The sequence below is a fragment of the Apodemus sylvaticus genome, chromosome 5 (genome assembly GCF_947179515.1).
Source record: "Apodemus sylvaticus chromosome 5, mApoSyl1.1, whole genome shotgun sequence".
NCBI lineage: Eukaryota > Metazoa > Chordata > Mammalia > Rodentia > Muridae > Apodemus > Apodemus sylvaticus.
The window spans coordinates 59,313,821-59,336,315 of NC_067476.1; the positions used below are offsets into that span (position 1 = coordinate 59,313,821).

A 22,495-nucleotide genomic window follows, 5' to 3' on the forward strand; every position below is an offset into this window, starting at 1 on the left:
TCTGGGGGTTGGTTTGCACATGTGTGTATGAGTGCTTTTATAAAGTGAAGAGTATGTGTGCAATTCTAAGTAATTTACAGCTATCACACATAGTTAGACCTAAAGCTAACTTTGAAAGTTTGTTACATGACTCTACTGTATTCTGTTTGTACTAAGAGTTTGAGATATACCACAACTTCCTTTGTCTATGGATGTATTATATATTTTTGAAATTTAAAATCTGGAATTTGAATTGAAGTATTAAGGCCCTTGATGGCATAGGATATTTCAAGTTTCACCATTATCTGACATTTTTATAATGAATTTCAAGTTTTTCCTTCCATGTTCATAAAGCCCCTTCTTATGTAATGAGAGTACAATTAGGGATAACAGGCTTTGTCTAAGACTGAAAGAAACAAATAGTATCAATGTCACTCAAAGGGAAGGTCGCTCTGCCAGGCAGTTCATTTTGTAAAAGTGCTTCTACAAAACCTTAGTCTAACAAGCATTGTTGGCTAAGATGTGTTCTGGATAGAAGTATCTTTTTCTTCTTATCAAGTCCTCTGTCATACTACTACAATGTTAAATTTATCTTGAAAATTAGTAATGAAACATTTCTGTGATACATCATTTTAAACATGGAAGGTTTAGGGGTGGGAACAGACTTAGCTTAGTTGGCAGAGCGCTGGACAAAGGCCCTGGGTTGGATCCCCTAGTGCTACATAAACCGGGCTTAGTATTTACATCTGTGGCCCTAGCACTTAGGTGGTGGAGAAGGGAGGATCAGAAGTTCAAAGTTATCTTTAGCTGTGTATTAAATTCAAAGGGAGGGACTAGCTATATGAGACCCTGTCTGAAAAGGGGGGGGGGTACAAATCAAAAGCAAAATATTAAAGGTTTGTATCACTGTTTAAATCCTGAAGACAGGAAGCCCACTTAGGATTTCACTTTCTTAAACAGTACAATCAATAAGACACAGGAATAAAATGAAGTTCCTTCTCTTGCTCTCCCTCATCCTCCTCCTTCCCTCTCTCCCTCCCTCCCTCTTTCTTTCACCTTATGAAAACTATTCAGAGATACCAAACTATCAACTTTGATTTAGAAAAAAAAAAAACCCACATAACAGAATGGCTATAGTTACATTGAAATATGTTGATGATGTAGTTTATAGTAAATCAACAATAGTAAATTACTAGTAACCTGACAGAAGCTGAGGTGGTTTATTGGGATTGTCAGTGTGGTTATCCTGAGCTCAGTAAAGCATAGCTCTGTGTGTTTCTGCTGTGGCATTGCCAGAGATGGTGAGATCTTGAATTTCTGACCTAATGGATGGTTTAATTCACTGATATCTCTCCCCACCTCCCACCAATAAAGATGAGAATAGTTTGGAGTTAGTAGAACTCAGCAAAGTAGGGGCTGCTTGGAGGAAACAGGTCCCTGAGGTTTTTTTTTTTTTTTTTTTTGAATGACTTATGCAGTCATTCAAAAATGCAGGCTCTGCTTTCTGACTGCATTGTGGAGTGTGCCCACACCTGTGCTGCACCACAGCAGATTTTCTTTTAAACCTGTGAGATTATCACTCAAGTGATTATTCACTCTAGCTATATGAAGATATGACTCTGAACAGTTATTAATAGCTAATACTATGATTTGAATCCAGAGTAAGTGTAATACTCTTCCACTTCTCACTTCTATGACAGAGTTCAGTGATACAGAATATGGTGGTCAGTGAAATTTTGAAAAAAGTGACATATCACAGCTGTAATTAGATATTTCAAAAGGAAACAGCCCCAAGTGGTTCATTTCCCAAGAAATTGTGTGTTTTGATATTAAGTGAAGAAGGAAAATTAATTGTGTAACAAAATAAATTTAATATCTCAAATTTGAAAATAGGTAATATTTTTAGCATCAAAGTCAACATTAGACAGATGTCATATTTGCAAATAAAATACTGGAAAGCCATAAAAGCATCCTAGAAAGCAAGCCATATATGTCACCATCACCCTTCACATTCATCACTCTGGCTGCTTATCGTTTCTGGACTGGAGAGATGGCTCAGTGGGTAAAAGCACTGACTGCTCTTCCGAAGGTCCTGAGTTCAAATCCCAGCAACCACATGGTAGCTCACAACCATCTGTAAAAGAGATCTGATGTCCTCTTTTGGTGTATCTAAAGACAGCTACAGCGTACTGAGATATTATAATAAGTCTTTTAAAAAAAAAAGAGTTTAATTTCCATTAAAGAATTTAATATATTTGTTAAAATATCTGGTTTCTGAACAAGTTCTATACGTACTCTAACTTAGGTCCTATGTCTCAGTGTAACAATAGTGTTAGAAATACCCGATGTTTTTAATGCAACAACACAACAAGGAAGTTTGATCCAGGAGGCATGGGGTACATTCTAAATATACAAGATACAAGATCTAAATGTAACTATTTTAGAGGTGGAGATGTGGAGGTTTTGACTTGGGAAACTACTGTTTTGAATTTTTGAATTCAAAAGTTTTGAATTCTGAAATCAATCAATTATGGACATTTTAGATTAGGATCATTTAGCTTCTAGTTCTATCTCTGGCCCCAGATTCTATCAAAAAAGGACTTAAGCCACAAGAAGGTTGTGCTGAATTTTAAAAATATTTATTAATAATTTTTTCAATTGGCTAATAAAGAAATCTCTTATTTAACTCTTAAAAACCCTTAAATGAAACAGAATAATAATCATCACAAAAGTCTATTTTCTACAGTTTTGATGCTATAATTCAAAATTATCTAATAACAAATTTTTTTTACTTAATTTCCTAGAGTGTATGTTTTTTTTTTTTTATTAAAATTGAGGTCTAGTAGTAAACTGCCTTTATACAAATAATTATTAATGACAGAATATAGCAGATATGTAGGTTTATACTAAATTCTTTTCAGGTCTTTAAATATGTTCACAACAAGATGTTTAAAAAATAGACAATAACAATTAATTACATGGTAAGGTGTCCCCATTACATTTATATATATCAGTTGTCAACTTTGAAAAGAAATTTAATAAAACTTTCAAAGAACAATGTATGGCACTGCTAAAAATATTTAATTAGATCATTTTCTAATTTGATTATTGCTTATTTATTTTATGATGACTGGAAACTCCAAAATACTTAAAACTTTGGAATTATAAATTTTTCTGGATTGTTCTTCATATGATAAAATTAGGTGGTTACTAATCTAATTCATAGTAAAAGTTAGGCATATAATGTAGTCAGTTATGGTCTGATAGTAGTCACAAGTCTAATATTATGTGAACCCTGGTGAAAATATTAATGACTGCATTTTTTTCTTTTTTTGAGACAGGGTTTCTCTGTGTAGCCCTGGCTGTCCTGGAGCTCACTCTGTAGACCAGGCTGGCCTCGAACTCAGAAATCCGCCTGCCTCTGCCTCCCAGAGTGGTGGGATTATAGGCATGTGCCACCACTGCCTGGCAATGACTGCATTTTTAAAAAGAAGAGTCTTTAGTGACTTAACATTTTAACATCTGGTTCACAGACAATTAACTATGTCCTACCCTTCCTGCCCATTTATAATGATAGTCATAAGGGCGAAATAGTAGCTATGAAGAGCAACAGCAAATGTAGGTGTGGAGTGAAGTAACTAACGTGGGAAGAATCACACAGGGTTGTCATCATTCTGTTACTATCACAGTAAGAGGTAGGAAGAATCAGAGAAAGTACGCATCAGATTAGACTTGATGATGAGTGACTTTTCTTAAGCACTAACATAAGTAGAAGACACTGCTTTTAGTACTTCTGCATAAAATTCTCAACTAAACTAAAAAAGTAGACACTATTAGTATCATCACTGTACAAAAGATGCCAAGAAAAAGAGAACATAAATGGTGAACCTAAAGTCACACTTGTTGAAAGTGCTGGCACCAAGAGAATAGCTGTCAGCCATTCTGCTATACTAGACAATAATTCATGATTCTTTTATGTAGTTTTATATCATCCTTTAATAAGAAGGCAAACGCATTAATTAATATGTGTTTTGGGTACCCTATACCTTATAAGGAATCTGAAGACAGATGCAAAGGGTATATTCTTCATTGTGAACACTAAGAAATAAAAATAAAAATATATATCTGAATGTAATGAATCAGCAGTATATAGTGAATGAGGTTTCTTTATACAGAACAAAATTATGTGCCGACACCTTGGCAAAATTTTGAATGTGGGCACAGAGAACCAAACCTTCTCTTTAAGAAGTAGTAGTTTAGTCTTCAAAGATTGTGAAAACTTTATGAAATACTATCCCCAAAACTATTTTATCTAACCATCCATGTATCTTTCTGAGGTGTATAGAGTTATCACTATAAATAACTTGAACATTCATGTAAAAATAGCACTTGATTCCAGAACTATGGTGATTTATTATAACAATATTAGTGACATCTGATGTTCTATTTAAGTTCTAATTTTGTAATGGAACCCAAGTGTATCTGTCCTGTATTTTATTAATTTCAGAACTGTTAACACAAACTAGAGAGATGGCAGTCTGTCAATCAAATCCCTTGCTTTGAGAATCTGAATTTGGAGCGGGCACTCAATGTAAAAGCCACCTGGTGATCTATCCCATATACAGTTACCAAACCCAGACACTATTGTGGATGCCAAGAAGTACAGCTTGGTATAGCTGTCCCCTGAGAGGCTCTGCCAGAGCCTGACTAAGCCACACATCGGACTAAGCAGGGGACTCCAATGGAGGAGTTAGGGGAAGCACTAAAGGAGCTGAAGGGGTTTGCAACCCCACAGGAAGAGCAACAAGTACTTCCCGACCCCTAGAGCTCCCAGGGACTAAACCACCAACCAGGATACACATGGAGGGACCCATGGCTCCAGCCGCATATGCAGCAGACGATGGCCTTATCTGGCATCAATTGGAGGGGAGACCCTTGGTTAGGGGAAAGCTAGGGTGGTGAGGTGGGAGCAGGGAAATACTCATAGAAGCAGGGGGAGGGGGAATCGGGTAGGGGGGCTTATGGAGGAGAAACCAGAAGGGGAATAATAACATTTGAAATGTAAATAAATAAAATAACCAATAAACTTAATGATAAGTGTTAAATAATGAGATAAATGAATTCAAACAACTCCAATTTCATATAACACGGAGACAGAAATGTTACAAAATTAACCAGCCCAAGTTTCTACATACATGGCAGAGAGAAGCATGAAGTAAAACTACTTGGGGACTGAGGTGACAGCTCATATAAGGAACCATAAAACCTGCTTCACCCACTGTGTTTTGTGTGTACTATCTGTACTAAGGGTTTCCGTTTGAAGTGAGGAGTCACAGCAAACCAACAATATTCTGGGACTTCTTAACTATAGGGTTTTTTTTTTTGGTTTGGTTTGGTGTGTGTGTGTGTGTGTGTGTGTGTGTGTGTGTGTGTATACACACACACACACACACACACACACACACACACAGTTTAACCTTGTGAGTTTTTGTTTAAGGTGAGAGCTTGGTCTCTGAAAATGTATGTCTTGCCTTCTAAACTGTACTCTCTTATTTGAAGATGGAATTTAGTTACAGGTGTAATCACAAAAATCTGTCCATTGATGTGTCTACTGATAGTTTCAGAGAACAGGAAGTTAGTGTTTTCTGGAGCATGTGATGGGAAGAAGTTGACTCTGGTTCTTGAAGTGTAAAATGTTCTGTGTACTGGTACTCAGGTTGTTATAGAGCTGTATGCATTTGTCAGAACTTACAAGATTGGTTTTGTTGGTGGTGGTGGTAATGGTGGTGGTGGTTTTTCGAGACAGGGTTTCTCTGTCTAGCCCTGGCTGTCCTGGAACTCACTCTGTAGACTGGGTTGGCCTTGAACTCAGAAATCTGCCTGCCTCTGCCTCCCAAGTGCTGGAATTAAAGGCATGCACCACCACTGCCTGGCAAGATTGCTTTTTAAAACAAATAAAGTTTATTTGCATTGAAAATAGAATAGGACACCATTTGTTTTTGATTGTATTGATACTAATTTTGGAAGTCATAAAATGTCTTACTGTCCATTGAAAAATCAAAAGGGCTGTGTTTTAGTAATGTAAACACTAATTGGATAAGATTTTTCTGAAACATGAATATGAAGAAAAACTAGTAAATACCAAGGGATGGTAGAGGAAACTGACACAGCCATGTAAAATATTTACTGGTTTAGTTATGGGTTGTCAAAATGACCAAATAAAACAATAAATTATTTTACAACTAATTTTTCTCCATATTCACAATGTGTTTCTGGCACAATAATTTTGCCTGTTCTAGGATGTTCTGAAGGTGGAGCACCCCTGCCTATCTGAATGCAGTAACTGAGTTTCCTCAGTTAGCATAAAGTCTTTTTAGACATATCTATATTATTATCTTGACATCTTTAATTTATATGATAAACTAAGAATAATGTTTTTAAAAACTAATTCTTAATGGGATAATAAACAATGCCTCACAATCTTGCATTCATAAACTTCAGTTTGTAAGTCAGTGGTTCTCAACCTCACCAATGCCAGCACATTTTAATACAGTTCTTTATGTTGTGGTGACCCCAACCATAAAATTATTTTTGTTGCTACTTCATAACTGTTATTTTGCTATTGTTAAGGTAAACATATCTTTGTTTTCCAGTAGTCTTAGGTGACCCTTTGAAAGAAAGGCTCATTCAAACCATCAAAGAAGTAACAACCCAGAGGTTGAGAACCATTGTGCTAAGTCACAATGACATAGCCACCTTCATACTCCAGTGAGAGGTTTTAGCTGTCTTTGGTTCCACTTGTTATACTGTATTACATTTATCCTTTTTTATATCTGTGTTTTAATCAGTTGGCATGTTTTTATCTCTAAGATTTCTGGCGCAAGATGTATATATAATAGTGGATAGGAAAGAGTGTGGTTTTTCATTAGAGTCAGTTTTGGGTCATGAGGCATTTTTTATCATGTTTGTCATTTAATCAAAAGGCATTTATTTAGTAACATGTTAAATAGAAAACGTTTTGTAAATTGTTTGTGGTTGTGTAAGATGTTGTAACATATACTCATTTAAGTTAGAGTAAAATGGCAGTTCTTATTTAATACAAGGTATAATATATAGGGAGGTTGGTTACTAGAACTTTTAGGGGTCTCATAGGTTAAAATACTGTAAGGTCTCATTACAAAGTCACCAATAATAAAAACAACCATCATTTAAAATGACACATAAGAAAACGACTTGAGATTTTAAAAAATAAAATCTTTCCCTTTCTATCATAATGTTAGTGGAGTTATACAGTTAGTACTCTGACTCCGAGAGGAACAGGAGACTTGAGTTTTCATAAAGTATGCCTTGAAAGCTTTCCTCTGGTGCTTCAGGACACTTTCTTATCTCTAAAGGCATGTGATGGAGAGTAAGGCTTCTCAACATCATAGTGATCTTCTGAAATATATTTTGGTTTTCATATGGAGTGTAAACACTTGAGCCAAAGCCCTTTGTCTCTCCTCACAGAACGGGTAGTAACAAAAGCTTCAGCTCCAACATTTTTACAGATGATCACTGTGCTTCTACTAGTTGTTAAAATAGGTGGTGAGATTCTAAAACTTCTGTGTCATACAAGGATAGCACAGATTGTGGAATTATATCGATGTCCTATGCTTTCATTTGGTGTATTGAATGACAGCTAAAGACCCCTTGTAACAGTATGATTTGAAAGTGAATTGGAGTATGAAAATTACTTATGCCCATCACAAGGTAAAGGGTGATCTAGGAAAACCTTACATTTGCAGATCTACAGAGTGTAAATACTTTAGTGTTACTTGTCCAAGACATTTAGGAAGCCAGTGCTTGAGGAAATAGTAGAGGTATTATTTCTTCTCTTAGATTTGTCAGTAATAAGTTAATATTGGTAAATTATAGTTGAAAGTGGGGAGCATATTCAGATTTTTGTAAGGTGTTTGGTTGTTTTTATTATGAGATTCAGAAGCCATCTTCTCTTATTTATCTTGTTGATAGGACATGAGGCTTACCAATGCTTCTTTTGTTTTCAGGATAAAGATGGAGGTCTATTTGGAACATTAGTTACTTTCTTATAAGCTCAACTTTTCCTGTGTTGTCATGTTTTCATGGTTCTGTCACGTTGTCCTTATTCCTAGTATATTGTTTTCTGGAGATTTTACTTATCAACTAATACATATAGGTATCAATTAACTTTCCCATGCACTACTTCTTCCTGATCCTCACTTCTGTCCTAACATGTTCATACATCCCTGGCACTCATCAAGGCAAATGTCTCCTTTGTAATGCATATCAAATTTCTGATTTGTTTGTGGTAGGTTAGTTTAATTAAGGTCTTTATCCTCAGGTAGGCTATATTCTTGACATTAGGAGCCTTTGTATCATTCTTGGTAAAAGTATCCATAATAAAACAGTAGAAGTCATTAAATCTCTAATGAAATGATACATTTATTTCTCTTTTCTTCAATGAATCTAATTACTAAGTGCAATATTTTATAATTATAAAGATTAAATTCATTGTGGATTCATTTTAACAAACCATAACATGGGGGAATACACAGTACTGGTTAGTTGTAGTAGAAACTGGTAACTCCTTTCACTAAAATTTACAAGTCCATTTTTGAAAGGCATGCTGTGTAGGAGGCGAGCAGGAATACAAAGCAATTAGAAACATCTAGCAAGTGTCTAGGTCTTCTTTTTAGTAGGCTGGTTTTCTTGTCATCCATCCATCCATCCATCCATTCATCCATTCATTCATTCATCCATCCATCCATCCATCTCCTCTGCTATTGTCTGCACTTATCCTTAATAAATCATGAAGATTTGATTCACTGTCAACCTAGAGAAAGAATGTTTTTCCTACAGTCTGCTATAATAGCAACGGTTCACTTAAAAAACAATTCAAGTTTGAGAAGAAATAAAGGCACATGGTTTTTCCTTTGGAAGAAGTTTTCCTAGGTTTCCCATAGAGGTCACTCATGCTCATGTAAGCATTTGATGTAATTAATGTAATCTGTCTTACATGCTAGGAATATTCCAAACCCTAGCCATCAGCCATCATTGACATCTAAAGTTATTTTTTTCTCTGTTCCTGAGTTTTGTTTGGTAAAGTTAGAAATTTATAGGCCTCAGCTTAGAATTAGGAGGATGATGGACAAGGGGAGACTTAATTGAAGGAAGGGATTTTGATATCTCCATTAGTGAGAAAAGCTAAGGATATCTAGAGTAGTTCTTTTTCAAATATTTCAGTTAAATTTACTATTATATACTACAGAGAGTATAATAGACTTGAGTGTTTTGATTGCTGCTGATAATTGGACTTTACTATCTTTAGAATTTGTCCTTCTAGCATCATCTCTTAGACACTGAAATATTACAGATAACTGGAGTTGGTCTTGAAAAAAGTGTTTCACATCTTATGTAAGATGTGTTAGAAATATTTTACATGACTTATAATAGTGTATTGTGTAGTGAGTTGTGACTGGCATTCTTAACTATCTTCTAAAGTGTTTCTCATTGCTATGTATGACTATATTTGGATGATGAATGTCGACATAGACAAAGCACGATCAAAGGCTCTATGGTAATACTGGCTCAAGCAGAAAGGTTTGAATTATTTGGAACATCTTTAGACAGGTTCCATATATACTTTTTGAGTCCATCTGTCTTTTTTATGTGTATACCTGTCAGAAATACTAATTTTTTTCATAAGCATAATCCTGCAAATGGAACATGTGTATGTGTGTGTGTGTTTAAAACAAGCTGAATCTAACTCCCTTTAAGAAAAAGCTATGAAAATAAGCACTACTTTTTCTTTGTGAAGCACTATACAACATTGTCAGGGATGAGAAAAAGGAAGAAAGCAGTTTATATCCCTCACTCCCAGTATATGACTAAAAGATTAAGGCGCCTTAAAAATATAACTACTTTTCATGTGTCACAGTAGTTTATAAAAGAACCAAGAGATTACATAGCACTTTGCAGTAATTTGTGTAAAACATTTTGCTGGTACAAGGTGCTTCATGATTCCGGAAGGCCTGTGCTTTTGTGCTGACATATAGCAGTATTTAGACGGTGCCTAACAGAGATCTTACTGAAGAGTCCATGCCTTAGGGCAGTATATTAAACTGCAATTTCTGGAATTGAAAAACGTGTTTTAGACGAGGTGCATACAGTATAAGCAGTGTACAGCCTTACAGTGTAGATGAGTTACATTATTTTTGAAGGGTGATGCTCTTTCAACTTTTTAAATTTATCGAATAGTGCATTACTCTTGGGAAACACCCTTAGCCCATGCCACATGACTCCTTTGGGGGGGCAGTTAAACTTGTAAAATATTTTCTCTGGCCTTTTCAGATATTCTTGGTATTACTTCTCCTTCCTTCCTCTCCCTGTACTTCCTACTTCTACAGTTGAAAGTCTTCCCTACATTTTGTCCATTGTCCCTTTGTGTCATTTGTTCTCTACCCTCATTTCTAGAGCTCCTTCTGCCCTAAGTACCCCCTCACTGTGGACCATTTCTTCTCTTCTGGCTTCTTTGGATATGTCAGGTTATGTACTCAAATTTAAGTATATGGGGATAGAGCCGCAAGTGAGAACATGTGGCTTTTGTTTTTCTAGGTCTGGGTTGTCTCTCTGGTGTTACAATTTTAAGTCCCCCCTCAACTTAACTTGAAAACTTTATTATTTTTTGATAGCTGAATAGAATTCTATTATTCATATGTATTATATTTCTGTTCCCCAGTTGAAAAGATTCTGGTTACTTGTAGTTCCTATCTGTTGTGAAGAGACAGTAACAAGCGTGCCTGAGCCAATGTCTCTGGAGTGTGACCATGAGTCCTTAGGGCAGATGCCAAGGAGAGGTATAGTGGGGTCATATGGTAGATCTGTTTTTAGCTTTTGAGATTTTCGACACTTGTTTACAGTTTTTCATTCTACTAACAGTGAGTATAGGTCCCCTTTCCCTGCATCCTTACCAGGATTCATTTTCATTTCTTGTGTTTATCTCATCCATTCTGAGTGAAGGAAGATGAAATTTCAGAATAGTTTCAATTTACATTTCTTTAATTATTAAGAACGCTGAACATATTGAACAACTACCCAGATGCCAGACATGGGAACCACCTCCCTCAAATTGTTTTTTTGGGGGGACACAAATCTCCCCAAACAGTATGCACTGTTTCTATTGCCCATTGTTATTCTCCAGAGTGCTAAAACCTTATTGCTGAAGACACTATATTCTTCAGACACAGGACTAGGAGGTAATGAGCTGGAATTGATCTGGAAGCTGCCTTCTTGAGGGCTGGTTTCTCATAATATTGGTAGATAGTATGCAGTCTGCCAAAGGAAAGGAACAACTGATAATCCTACCCAGGTGAAAAGCCTGCAACACACAATGACCTCAGTGACAAGATACTCACAATGGCCCAGTAGTAGTATTATCTTGGGAATAGTTAAAATCTGTCTAATTGGACTTATAGCCCACTCAGTAAGGAAAGGATTCATTCCTGCTACTGTAAACCAGCCAGTAGTTACCCATGATCAGAGAGGTTATAGACCTGAGAGGAGAACCTACCATTTTCCTAAATTAATATAATATGTAACTGCATTCTAAATACTTATAGTTATACGCACAGGTAACTGTAGCTCTCACCTACTCATCAAAAAAGCATCTTTTTGCAGCAGATAGAGACTATACCAGGGATCTACAAGTTGTTTAAAATGTGAAGAATAAGTGATTATAGGGTGCCCAACACCAACTAATAGTAATCAGTGCAACCTCTGCACCTAAGGCTTGGAAAAATCACAGAAGAGAGTCAGGGGGAGTTGTAAATCAATAGACTCGGGACGCCTGTAGGAGATCGTGTTCCCTAGAAATGAAATGGAAATTGTACGCATGAAATCTTCATAGTATGATTCTATCTTAAATGAAGAGCTATAAGTAGTCATTGGCTGCTGAGAGAGGGAGAAAGTTTCCTTCAGGGATGGGCTCATGAATTTCAACCTGGACATATACATATGAACAACTGTAAAAGGATACATTAGGCTAAAAATTTACATCTATGTGTGAGCATTTATACCTTAGTAGTAACTAAAGAGGAAGTCATGAATTTGGGAAGGAGATGTGGGGCACAGGAATTGTTGAGTGTAGGCAGGCAGAGTGTCAGCTGTAATTATGGTTGGTAACATCAGGACTAGCAAATCCATTTCTGTTTGATATGTAGTTTTATACTGCTGTAGATGCCAGTGTTTATATCTTTAATATTCTTAAAGTGTATAAACATTTATTTATTAAACCCTACCTTAATTCCTGAATTGTATGCAGCTCACTGGAAGGTTTCTGGTGAACTCTTTGTTCTACTCTTAATTGTCTCTAAAACTTTTATCTAACTTAAGGGTTCCTTTCTCTGCTTTCTTCCTTTCCTTCTGTAATACTCATGCTAAGTGGTGATTGCCTCCTTGTGGGAACATGTGTCAGTGTTAGAAGTCACCACTTATTTTAGAGATATTTATAGGAATTTGTTCATTTCCAGGATTATTCATTTTTAAATGAAATGGACCAATTCTGAAGAACAGATACATTAGTTCTGATATATAAAGGACTTTTTTGAAATGTTTATTTACAGTGAACATATGAGCTAGTTTTAGCACTTAGAAGCAAAAGTGTAGAGGTTTGCCTTAAGTTTGAGGCATTAAAATTCTAGGATACTTGATAACTTACTTCTAGAAACTTTTTTTTTATTTAAATATCTGGAAATGGCCTGAGTGCTTTTAGAAATAGTCATCAATGAGAATATGTTTCATTCCCACACATTTTATTAACACTAACAATAACTGGCTTACTCTTCTTACTAGAAGGCTAATAGCTGTAGATGTCTCCTGCCTGTTTATAAGCTAGATCTTTGTTTCCAGTCTTCCCAGGATGACTGGAATCATGCTGTCATGTGCACAATCTTCCAGTCATCATGTGTACAAGGGAAGTGTCCTCCCTCTAGTCTGCTCCTTATTGATTATCTTTGTCCTGATTCCTTTGTCTCTTCTGTCACAAAAGAAACTCCTCCATTTTATATTTTCTATGACATGCTTGCAGTCAGTGTCCTAACTTCCTGTCTCTTTTCTTCGATTCTTTCCTGTTTTATTCTAATTGATAGGCTGTCCCCTTTCCTCCCTGTCCATAGCCCACCTATCACTCTGATAATACTGTATCCTCTGTCTTTCATTTTCTAATCATTTAATAAGAATCTTTTGGCCTTCCATTCTTTTTATTTTTTAAATTTTTATTGGATATTTTCTTTTTTTTTTACATTTCAAATATCCCCTTTCCCAGTGCCCCCAGCCCCCCAAAACTCCCTATTCCTCCTTCTTCTATGAGGGTATTTCCCCACCCACCCGCTCCCACTTTCCCGTCCTCACATTCCCCTTCACTGGGGCATCGAGCCTTCATAGGACCAAGGACCTCTTCTCCCACTGATACCCTACAAGACCATCCTCAACTACATATGCAGCTGGAACCATGGGTCTCTCCATGTGTACTCCTTCCTTGGTTGGTGGTTTAGCAAGTGCTATCTTTTGTAATTGGCTTACCTCACTCAGGATGATATTTTCTAGTTCTATTCATTTGCCTAAGAATTTCATGAATTCATTGTTTTTAATAGCTAGTAGTATTCCATTGTGTAAATATACCACATTTTCTGTATCCAGTCCTCTGTTGAGGGACATCTGGGTTCTTTCCAGCTTCTGGCTATTAAGAATATGACTGCTATGAACATAGTGGACATATGAACATATGTCCTTATTACATATTGGAGCATCTTCTGGGTATATGCCCAGGAGTGGTATAGCTGGATCCTCAGTTGGTACAATGTCCAATTTTCTGAGAAACCACCAGACTGATTTCTGGTACTGGTTGTACCAGCTTGCAATCCCACCAGCAGTGGAGGAGTGTTCCTTTCTTTACTTCTTCACATTTTCATCAGCATCTCCTATCAGCTGAGTTTTTGATTGGCCTTCCATTCTTTGTGACTAGAATCTTACTCTTTGTCTCTATTGTCCTGGGGTATCAAGTTCTGTTTGGAAGGATAAGAAGGAGGCCAGAGTGGATACCTGCCAAACAACTACATGAACTTGAAGCCTCCTGGTTAAACTGAGGTAGTATGGATAATGTAGTTTTAAATGTTTAACCTGGCAGCGTGGTAAGCATTGATTTTTTTTTCTTAAGTATTGTTTACTTAAAAAGATATGAAGGTATTCAGTTATGGTTATGGGGGAAAGTTGTTCATGATAATATTGATGGGCAGGCGTGGAAGGTTTCATTTGTAGTTTATTGTTAGAATTCTTCCAGAGTTCACAATACCTTGTTTCAAGATGTAACTTTAGAGTATAACTGTTTGTAATTCAGAAACTTTTTTTGTAAACCAAGACTTGAGTAATATTTAGTACTTTTTGCTTTAGCATGTACATTTTTATATGTTCTATAGTTTTTCTTTTAAATAAATATACTTTACTTTATTCTTAGGAATTTTTCATAGTAAAATTTAATAGAAACTACAGCATTGCCATACACCCCTTTGTTTCCTGCCTCCCTCATATTATTTTCATTGGCATTCACACCAGTGGTGTGGGTGTTGTGTATTACTTGCTTTGAACATGCTTTGCCACACAAAGTCCCTAAAGTCTCTAGTACATGTCAGTTTATTTTTGATGCTGCACATCTTATGAATTTAGACAAATATATAGTGATACATTTATCTATCTTCACATCAGTATCTACCGTCTAGTACCCTGCTGACATTTTTATTTTCTCCATAGTTTTGCTTCTTTCAGGTTATGGTATGTTTAGAATCTTGTGTGTCGCAGTGTATAGGTTTTCAAATTATCTTCTTTGACCAAGTAATATTTAAGTTACCTCATTTAGATGTAGTAGCTTCTAGCTCAATTAATGTGCGTTGGTTGCTGTGGTGGTTTAAATTTACTTGGCCCAGGGAATGACACTATTAGGAGGTATGGCCCTATTAGAGTAGGTATGTCACTGTGGGCATAGGCTTTAAGAGCCTTGTCTTGGCTGCCTTCAGAATGAAATGTAGAACTCTCATCTCCTGTGCCATGTCTGCCTGGAAGCTGCCATGAACCTAACTTGATAATAATAGGCTAATACTGAACCTGTAAGCCAGCCCCAATTAAATGTCCTTTATAAGAGTTGTCTTGGTCATGGTATCTGTTCATAGTTCATTGCTTTCCAGCTATGACAATTATGAATATTTCTGCTATGCACAGGTTTTTATGTTGAATTTTCTGTTTTATGGTTAAATAGCAACAAATGTTACTGCTGGATCATATAGTAAGATATTCTTATTCTTTAAGAAATTGTTAAAGTATCTTCCAAAGTGAATTATCCACAGGCAAAATCAGGGGGGAAAACTAGACATTTTGCATTGCCTCTGTCATTTTCCTTTACTAAGTTCTATACCCTCTGCTGAAAAGCTGCTTTTGCTCTGTTGTTACTTTTGCACTTACAAAGATTAACTGAAGTTGGGCCACTCTCTGGGTTCTCCGTACTGTTCTCTTGCTTTTCTCTTTTACCTATATACACTGATGTCCTTTCTATGGCTATGCAGTTGTGTTGCAAGTCTTCAATTTGGGTAATGCCTTCTTTGTTCCTTCCTTCCTGAGCAAATATTCTGAGTTCTTCTCTACATAAACTTTGGCATCTATTTGTTGGTATCTACAGAATAATTGGATTTTTTGGGGGGAGGGGCAGGGTTAGCATTGGAACACAGATGAATTTAGAACTGACATCTTGACACTAGTCTCCCTACAAATTTGATATGCAGAATATCTAATTTTATCTTTTTTAACATTTATTTGTATTTTATGGGCAATTGTTATTCCTGTATGTATGTATATACACTATGTGCATGTAGTACCTACTGAAGCCAGAAGAGCACTTGTGAAACTGGAGTTACAGATGGTTATATGCTATGACGTGGGTTCCTGGAAGAGAGCCTGGGTCCTCTCCAAAGCCACCAGTACTTTCAACTGCTGAGTCATCACTCAAGCTACTGAATTTTATTAATATTTTACTTTTATTTTTAAAATTGGCAACAGCTTTTCTATAATTTTTTATACATACTTCATTTTGTTGACTACCCCTCTTCTGGCTTCTTGAGTTTTCTTTTCAGTTGATTTACTACTTTAAAATTTAGTTAGTTGATACATGAGAAATTACCATTGGGCCTGTCAGTGATGTCATTGCTGACCTTAAAGACTTGTTTTCATAGAAAAGTGAGGAAAGAAATCCAGCTTGAAACTATATTAAAAACGGAAGGAGAGGAATTAGAGATGACACATACAAGGACTACATTAAAGGAACAGTGATCTGAATTAAAAGCTGAGAGGATAGAGAAACAAGTTTGTCATTTAGTTATGTTTGGAAAAAATGCCATTGCTGGATGTTTGTGGACGTTCACTCGAGAGAGAAAAGTTGGTGGTGTAAGGAAGGAAGGTTGTAGAGTTCTGCCCTGTAGAAGGAGAAAAGTAGAAATCATGGAGGTCAGAGGAAAGATACAAGGGCTGGTTGGTCAGTTTCACCCATGTCTTTTCCACTCAGTTCTAAGGCCTCAGTGGCAGGCTTGTTGCTAGCTTATGAAATGCTTTGAGTTAATGGTCTCAGTGCTGAAGCTCTCCTTTCCCATGTTCCTTGGTGGGTCTGTTCAAGCCTCTTTATATTCCAAGTGATGCTGTAAAGGAAATGAAAATAGACTCTTTATATTTAAAGTCCTGATGTAATAGAGTTAAATGAACCCTTTTCATGCAGCATAAGGGAGACGGAAACAAAATTTAGAAACAAGAATTTAGTTTCACAGTGGGAATCTCAGCTCCTCTACCATGTAACAGGATTTAAGATGGATTCTTTATCCTCTCCATCTTTGCTTCTTCAAGGGCTGGTAGATTTGTCCAAAGCATTATTTTTTCAGTCTGCAATTCTACAGTCCATTAAAATACATTGACCTCAACTTACCTTCTGCTCAGTCATCTGAATTTGGGTATTTGGAAGTTGGTTCTCTTTGGGTACTTATACAAGTATTCATAAGAACTGCGGGGAGAGCAGAGATTACCATAGTGACATTAGAGTAGCAAGTAGAAATATTTAAGAACTATGGGAAGCCTTTGTTGATGTTTGTCATTTGAACTTCACTAGTTTTACAATGTCTCTTTTGCAGGATTAATAACATGTAGTTAAGCTGATGTCCTATTATTAATACGGTTGCAGTACGTTTTGCTCTTACTACTTTATTAGGTCTTCCAGATCATCTCTAAATTGATGGGCAGTTTAAAAGAACACAAGTATATGCATGCTTACAGAAAGCCAGGATACTTTTTAGTATGCAAACCTAGAGGAAAATAGGTAGGACAGGTGTCTTAGCCATTAAGGAACATACCTTTGCAGAGGACTTGAATTTGATTCCCAGCACCCATATCAAGTGGCCCAGTACTTGAGGGAATAAAACACTGTCTCCTTGACTCTGAGCACCTTCATTCATAATATGCACATGTCCTCCTGCCCAATCCTACTGCATATACACACGATTAAAGAGAAGATGACAGTCTAAACAAATAGAGGAAAATGGTAATTTGTAAGGTGTGTTTGCACAGTAATTACAGGAGTCATTGAGTTGCAGTGCCAGCCAGAAATTATGAGTTAAGATTATATTGAACTGTTATATTTTTATTGTGATACTGATATTTAGCATATTGCATTAAAGTGTTTCATTGGTTCAGTAGGATCCAAGTCTTGATTTCTTAACGCAGGATTCCTGAAACAGATTCCAGGGCTGGGAGGGTAAAGCATCTTCTCATGCCAGGGAGGAAGAATGTACTCTAAAATGACACCAGCATGTTAGAAACATATTGGGGTATATTCTAAAATGATGCTGGCCTGTTAGACGCATGTTGGAGCTGTTTTGTAGGCTCACTCTCTGGACAAAAGTCCAGATGATGTTTCAAGCACCAACATAATTAAAAGCAATAATGAATTATAAAGCACTGGAAAGAAATGTACTTTATGAGTTCATATCAATAACATAATATTTATATAAACACACAAGAGCAAGAGGGGGATGAAGACAGCTGTTAAATGTGGAGGAATAACTGGAGTTGAAAAATCGTGATTGTGCCAATATTATAGGAGTGTTCAGAGGATTCCAAGTGAGTGTTAGGAGAATTTTGAATAAAGAGAAGGGTATTTGCATAGTAGTAGTTTAACCAAAGAGTACACATTAGATGCAGAACAGGCAGTAACTAAGCAGGAGGAAATTTGGAAAGCATCATCAGTGGGTGAAGCTTACTATCACCAGGGAGGGACGGGATACAAAATCATGTGCTTTAAAATGTCTTGACCCCAAAAGGACATGATTTATTGAGTGTTTTGGTTAGGAGTGTATTACTTGAGTCTTTAGAGAACCATAGACAAACTCAACTGTTGCTGCATATTTATTTTTTAAAGGACTATATTTTGTCAAATAAAAGTCAGAAAAAGATAAGTTCTGATAGAATCCATGTTAAAGGAAAGTCAAAGCATAAATGGGCGTGCTGAGGTGCACATGATGGGCAGCAAGGCAAGACGATTGCAAGCGCTGGGTCAGCCTGGAGTTGCATAGTAAAGTCCTGTCTTGGACTAGATTAATAATGTATAAGATTTTTCTTGACTCCCAGGACTGGATCTTTTATCTGGGGGGAAAGAGTATATTACAGAGTTAGTTGACAATTCTATAATGCAAATTATAGATTAGTGTGGTTGACATTTAGTAACTATTGATTTGTAAATTATTTCTAGAAGAGTACATGTAAATATTTACTGTGGAAAGGGTGACAGTGTAAGCAAATTACACTTGTAAGTGTTCATGTGTGTGTGTGTGTGGAGGGGTAGCAAGAGGGGAGGGAGTAAAGGGGGTAAATAACCAAATGCTAACAAGGTCTCCAATAAACTTACATAACTTTTGTGTTTTCATTATAATTTTTTTGTTCATTGGAATATTTCAGAATTTATACATGTGTACAGGAGTACATCTTGATGGTCTTATTGCTTTAAATTGCTTATTTAACTTCTAATTTTGCATTCATCTTAAGATGTTAACCTATATTTATAGATATATATTGATTTTTAATTTCTTTTAAATAGTGCTGGGCCTAAAGGAGATAACATTTATGAATGGAGATCAACTATACTTGGTCCACCTGGTTCTGTATATGAAGGTGGTGTTTTTTTTCTGGATATCACATTTTCTTCAGATTATCCATTTAAGCCACCAAAGGTAAGAGCTTATGTGTACATTGATTAATATTTATCCTCCTCCAAAACCCAGTTATTCTAGAATTTATGTGTATTACTGTAATAATTTGTATTTAATTGTTGTTCATGAATTAATATGGAAACTCAACCAGTTTTTAAAACCAAAAAGTTACTGACTTCTGCCTTTTTATAATAATTTTGTATTCAATATAGTTTGTTAATAGTAAATAAAACTGCATTGAAGAAAACATAAATGTAAACATATGCAAAACTCCCTCTGAAATAAAACTCATTGGTAGCTTTCAGAAATAGGTTAAGAATAAAGATTTGTCTTTATTCCTAGATAAGCAAAAACTAGAAAACTAACAAAGGGCAAAACTAATACTTAGTCATTCTATGCCATACAAAACTGAAGAGTGGTAGGCTCCGATCTACTTTCTTAATTCATTTAAACAGATTGTAACAAACTGAAAACTATGGTTATGCTATTTGATACTATGGATACTTATTTGAAGGGATTCTTCCTCTGACTTCTCATTATAAAGTAGTCGAGTAAAAACCCTGGAGCTCAGTCTGCAGCTGAGTTTGCTAAAGAGGAATCCAGCCCCCAACTTGTAAAATGCTTTTCTATTTTTTTAATTTGATAAAACTTTGTAATGCAATATATTCTGATTATGGTGTACCCTCCTCTAACATCTCCCACCCAAATCTACTCCCTTTCTTTCTCTTTCCTTAGGCCAGAAACAGGCATCTAAAAAATAAATACAGTAAAAACAAACCAAAATAGGACAAAACAAATAAAAGCAAGAGATCCAAATACATTTTCTGATTTTTATGGGGTTTCTTGTGTGAAAAGGCTTTTCATTTCAAGTCCTGAAAATATTTAAATATATTTGTGATTCACGGTATATCTATCTGTATGTATCTATTTATCTTACCTATCCATACCCCTTTCCACCCCCTCATCTATTTCTCTTTCTCTGTCTCTCTCTCTGTTTCTCTGTTTCTCTCTCTCTCTCTCTGTTTCTCTCTCTCTCTGTTTCTCTCTCTCTCTCCTCTCTCTCTCTCTCTCTCTCTCTCTCTCTCTCTCTCTCTCTCTCTCTCTCTGTCTCTCTCTGTGTGTGTGTGTGTGTAGTCTTGCAAAGGCTTACTACATGAATTAGAAAGGACAATTTTTCTGGACAGTATTCTTTAACACAGTGTAACAATAGTTCCACCTAGTGGTGTGTACCTCAAATTACAGACAAGATGGTTTCTGTCTGCCTCTGCCCACCCCACCCCCACCCTTCATTTCTCCTCTCCCTCTTATCCACTCTTCCCCTTCTGGTTCCTCATCAGAAAAGAGCAGGGCTCCAAGAGAAGACAGCTAGAGAGAACAAAACAAGATACAAGACAAGGCGAGAACCTCACTGAGGCTGGAAGGACAACCCAATTGGAGGAAAAGGGTCCCCAAAATAGCCTGGGCAAAGCACTGATCTATGAGTATAGCAGAATATCATTAGGAATCATTTCACTGGTTTTGTTTGTTTGTGTTTGGTTCTGCCTTAGGTCTCTAGGCTATCCAGTCTCTGGTTCCTGGCCATCTTGGAGTAGGGCATGTGCTCCCTCAGTGGCTGTCAAGTTAAACCAGATGCTGGTTGGCCATCCCCTCATACTCTTCACTGCCATTGCTCCAGCACATCTGGAAGGCAGGACAGAGTGTAGGTTGAGGTTTTTGTGGCTGGGTTAGTGTCTAGGTTTGTCTTTCTGTAGTATATAGAGAATCATCCTATGCCAAAGAAATTAGAATGTAGGGGTGAAGGCTCCGTGCTGGCACCGTTTGACCTCTCTGCATTCAAGAGTTATATGAATGTTGCCTCAGCTACTGTTTCCCCCACATAGAGTTCCCCTCTGTCCTTGATTCAGCCTGGGTTGTTTAGGGATCTCTACAGAACCCCCTTTGACCAACAGCTCAACTGAATGCTACCCAATCACACCACTTACCTGGCTACAAAAGATGTCCAGTTCAGACGCGATATTACTAAGAGTCCACACAAGGGTCACCTTCATAACTTCCAGAAAATTTTCACTGAACTGTTTCTACCCTCAACCAATGCCGCTCAGTTCAAGCTGTCTCTGTCTCCCTGCACGCTCTCACTTCACCCTCCCTGAGCCACTGGATTTTATAGTCGAGTGCAGACCATATTTGTCTCAACTGGGTCTGGGTTACCTCGTTGAGGATGGTGTTTTTCTAGATGCATCCATTTGCCTACAAATTTTATGATGCCTTTTTTTTTTCTTTTGAACAGCTAAGTAATACTTCATCGTGTGCTGCATTTTCTGACAGGATAGTCCTTTAGCCACCTGGACAAACTTACTTCAAATTAGAATTATGTTTAAGTGTTTTACAGTGTGGCACCTTAGAACCTAAGATCCTAAAAGCTATCTTTAGAACCTCTTAAGTCTACATGTCCACCTTGCTAAGTCAGATCGTTAGAACCCTCATGCTGTAGTGGGATAAATTACCCCCTCATTGAGATCGACACACTTGATGTAGCTTGTTTCCAGATGCTCAGTTTTCATTCTTTTGTTGTTTTCAGCATAATAAATGTTATTAAGCCTCACGTCTATTTTTATAAATAGTGAGACTTCTACATGTCTTATTTTTTCATATTGGAAATTGGTTTTAACACTTTAGAAAATAGGGGGAAGGTTAACAGGATATGGCTATATGATATTATTTTTAATGTGAGGAAGAAATAATTTAAAAGATGCTTACTTTTTTAGCACTATTAGTGGAAATGGAAATTGTCTAGCAGAAGGGCTTTGAACTATAGTCATATATATACATATATATGTATATAGTCATATACATACATATACATATATGACTTGTGGTTTTTATGAGTGTACGGCTATTTATAGATTTAGTATGCTATGGAGTTCCAATGTGTTAAATTTATAACTTTGTAATGTTATTTCTCTCCTTAAGGCAGATTTTTCCATTCTTAAACCTTATTCCTAAATGAAACATAAAATTTGTGGTATCTTGGTAACAAGACTTACTTCTTTCTTTCCCTCTAATTCTCTCTCTTCCCTCCATCTCTCAAATATATATTTTTGCTTTTATTCTTTGAGACAGGGTTTCTCTGTGTAGCTCTGGCTGTCCTGGAAAAGACCAGAAATCTGTGTACCACTTCTGCCTGGCTTTTCTATAGTATTTTTGAAGTTCACTTA

General features: G+C 36.5%; 1 protein-coding gene across 2 annotated transcripts in view; it reads left to right on the forward strand.

The window, feature by feature from the left end:
- The window catches only part of Ube2e3 (ubiquitin conjugating enzyme E2 E3), a 51,682-nt gene that overhangs the window by 25,811 nt on the left and 3,376 nt on the right, over window positions 1-22,495 (forward strand). For both annotated transcript variants that reach the window (XM_052182781.1, XM_052182780.1), the window contains one exon: window positions 19,169-19,301. In XM_052182781.1, coding sequence (XP_052038741.1) covers window positions 19,169-19,301 — 133 coding nt within the window. The remainder of the gene's footprint in view (window positions 1-19,168; window positions 19,302-22,495) is intronic.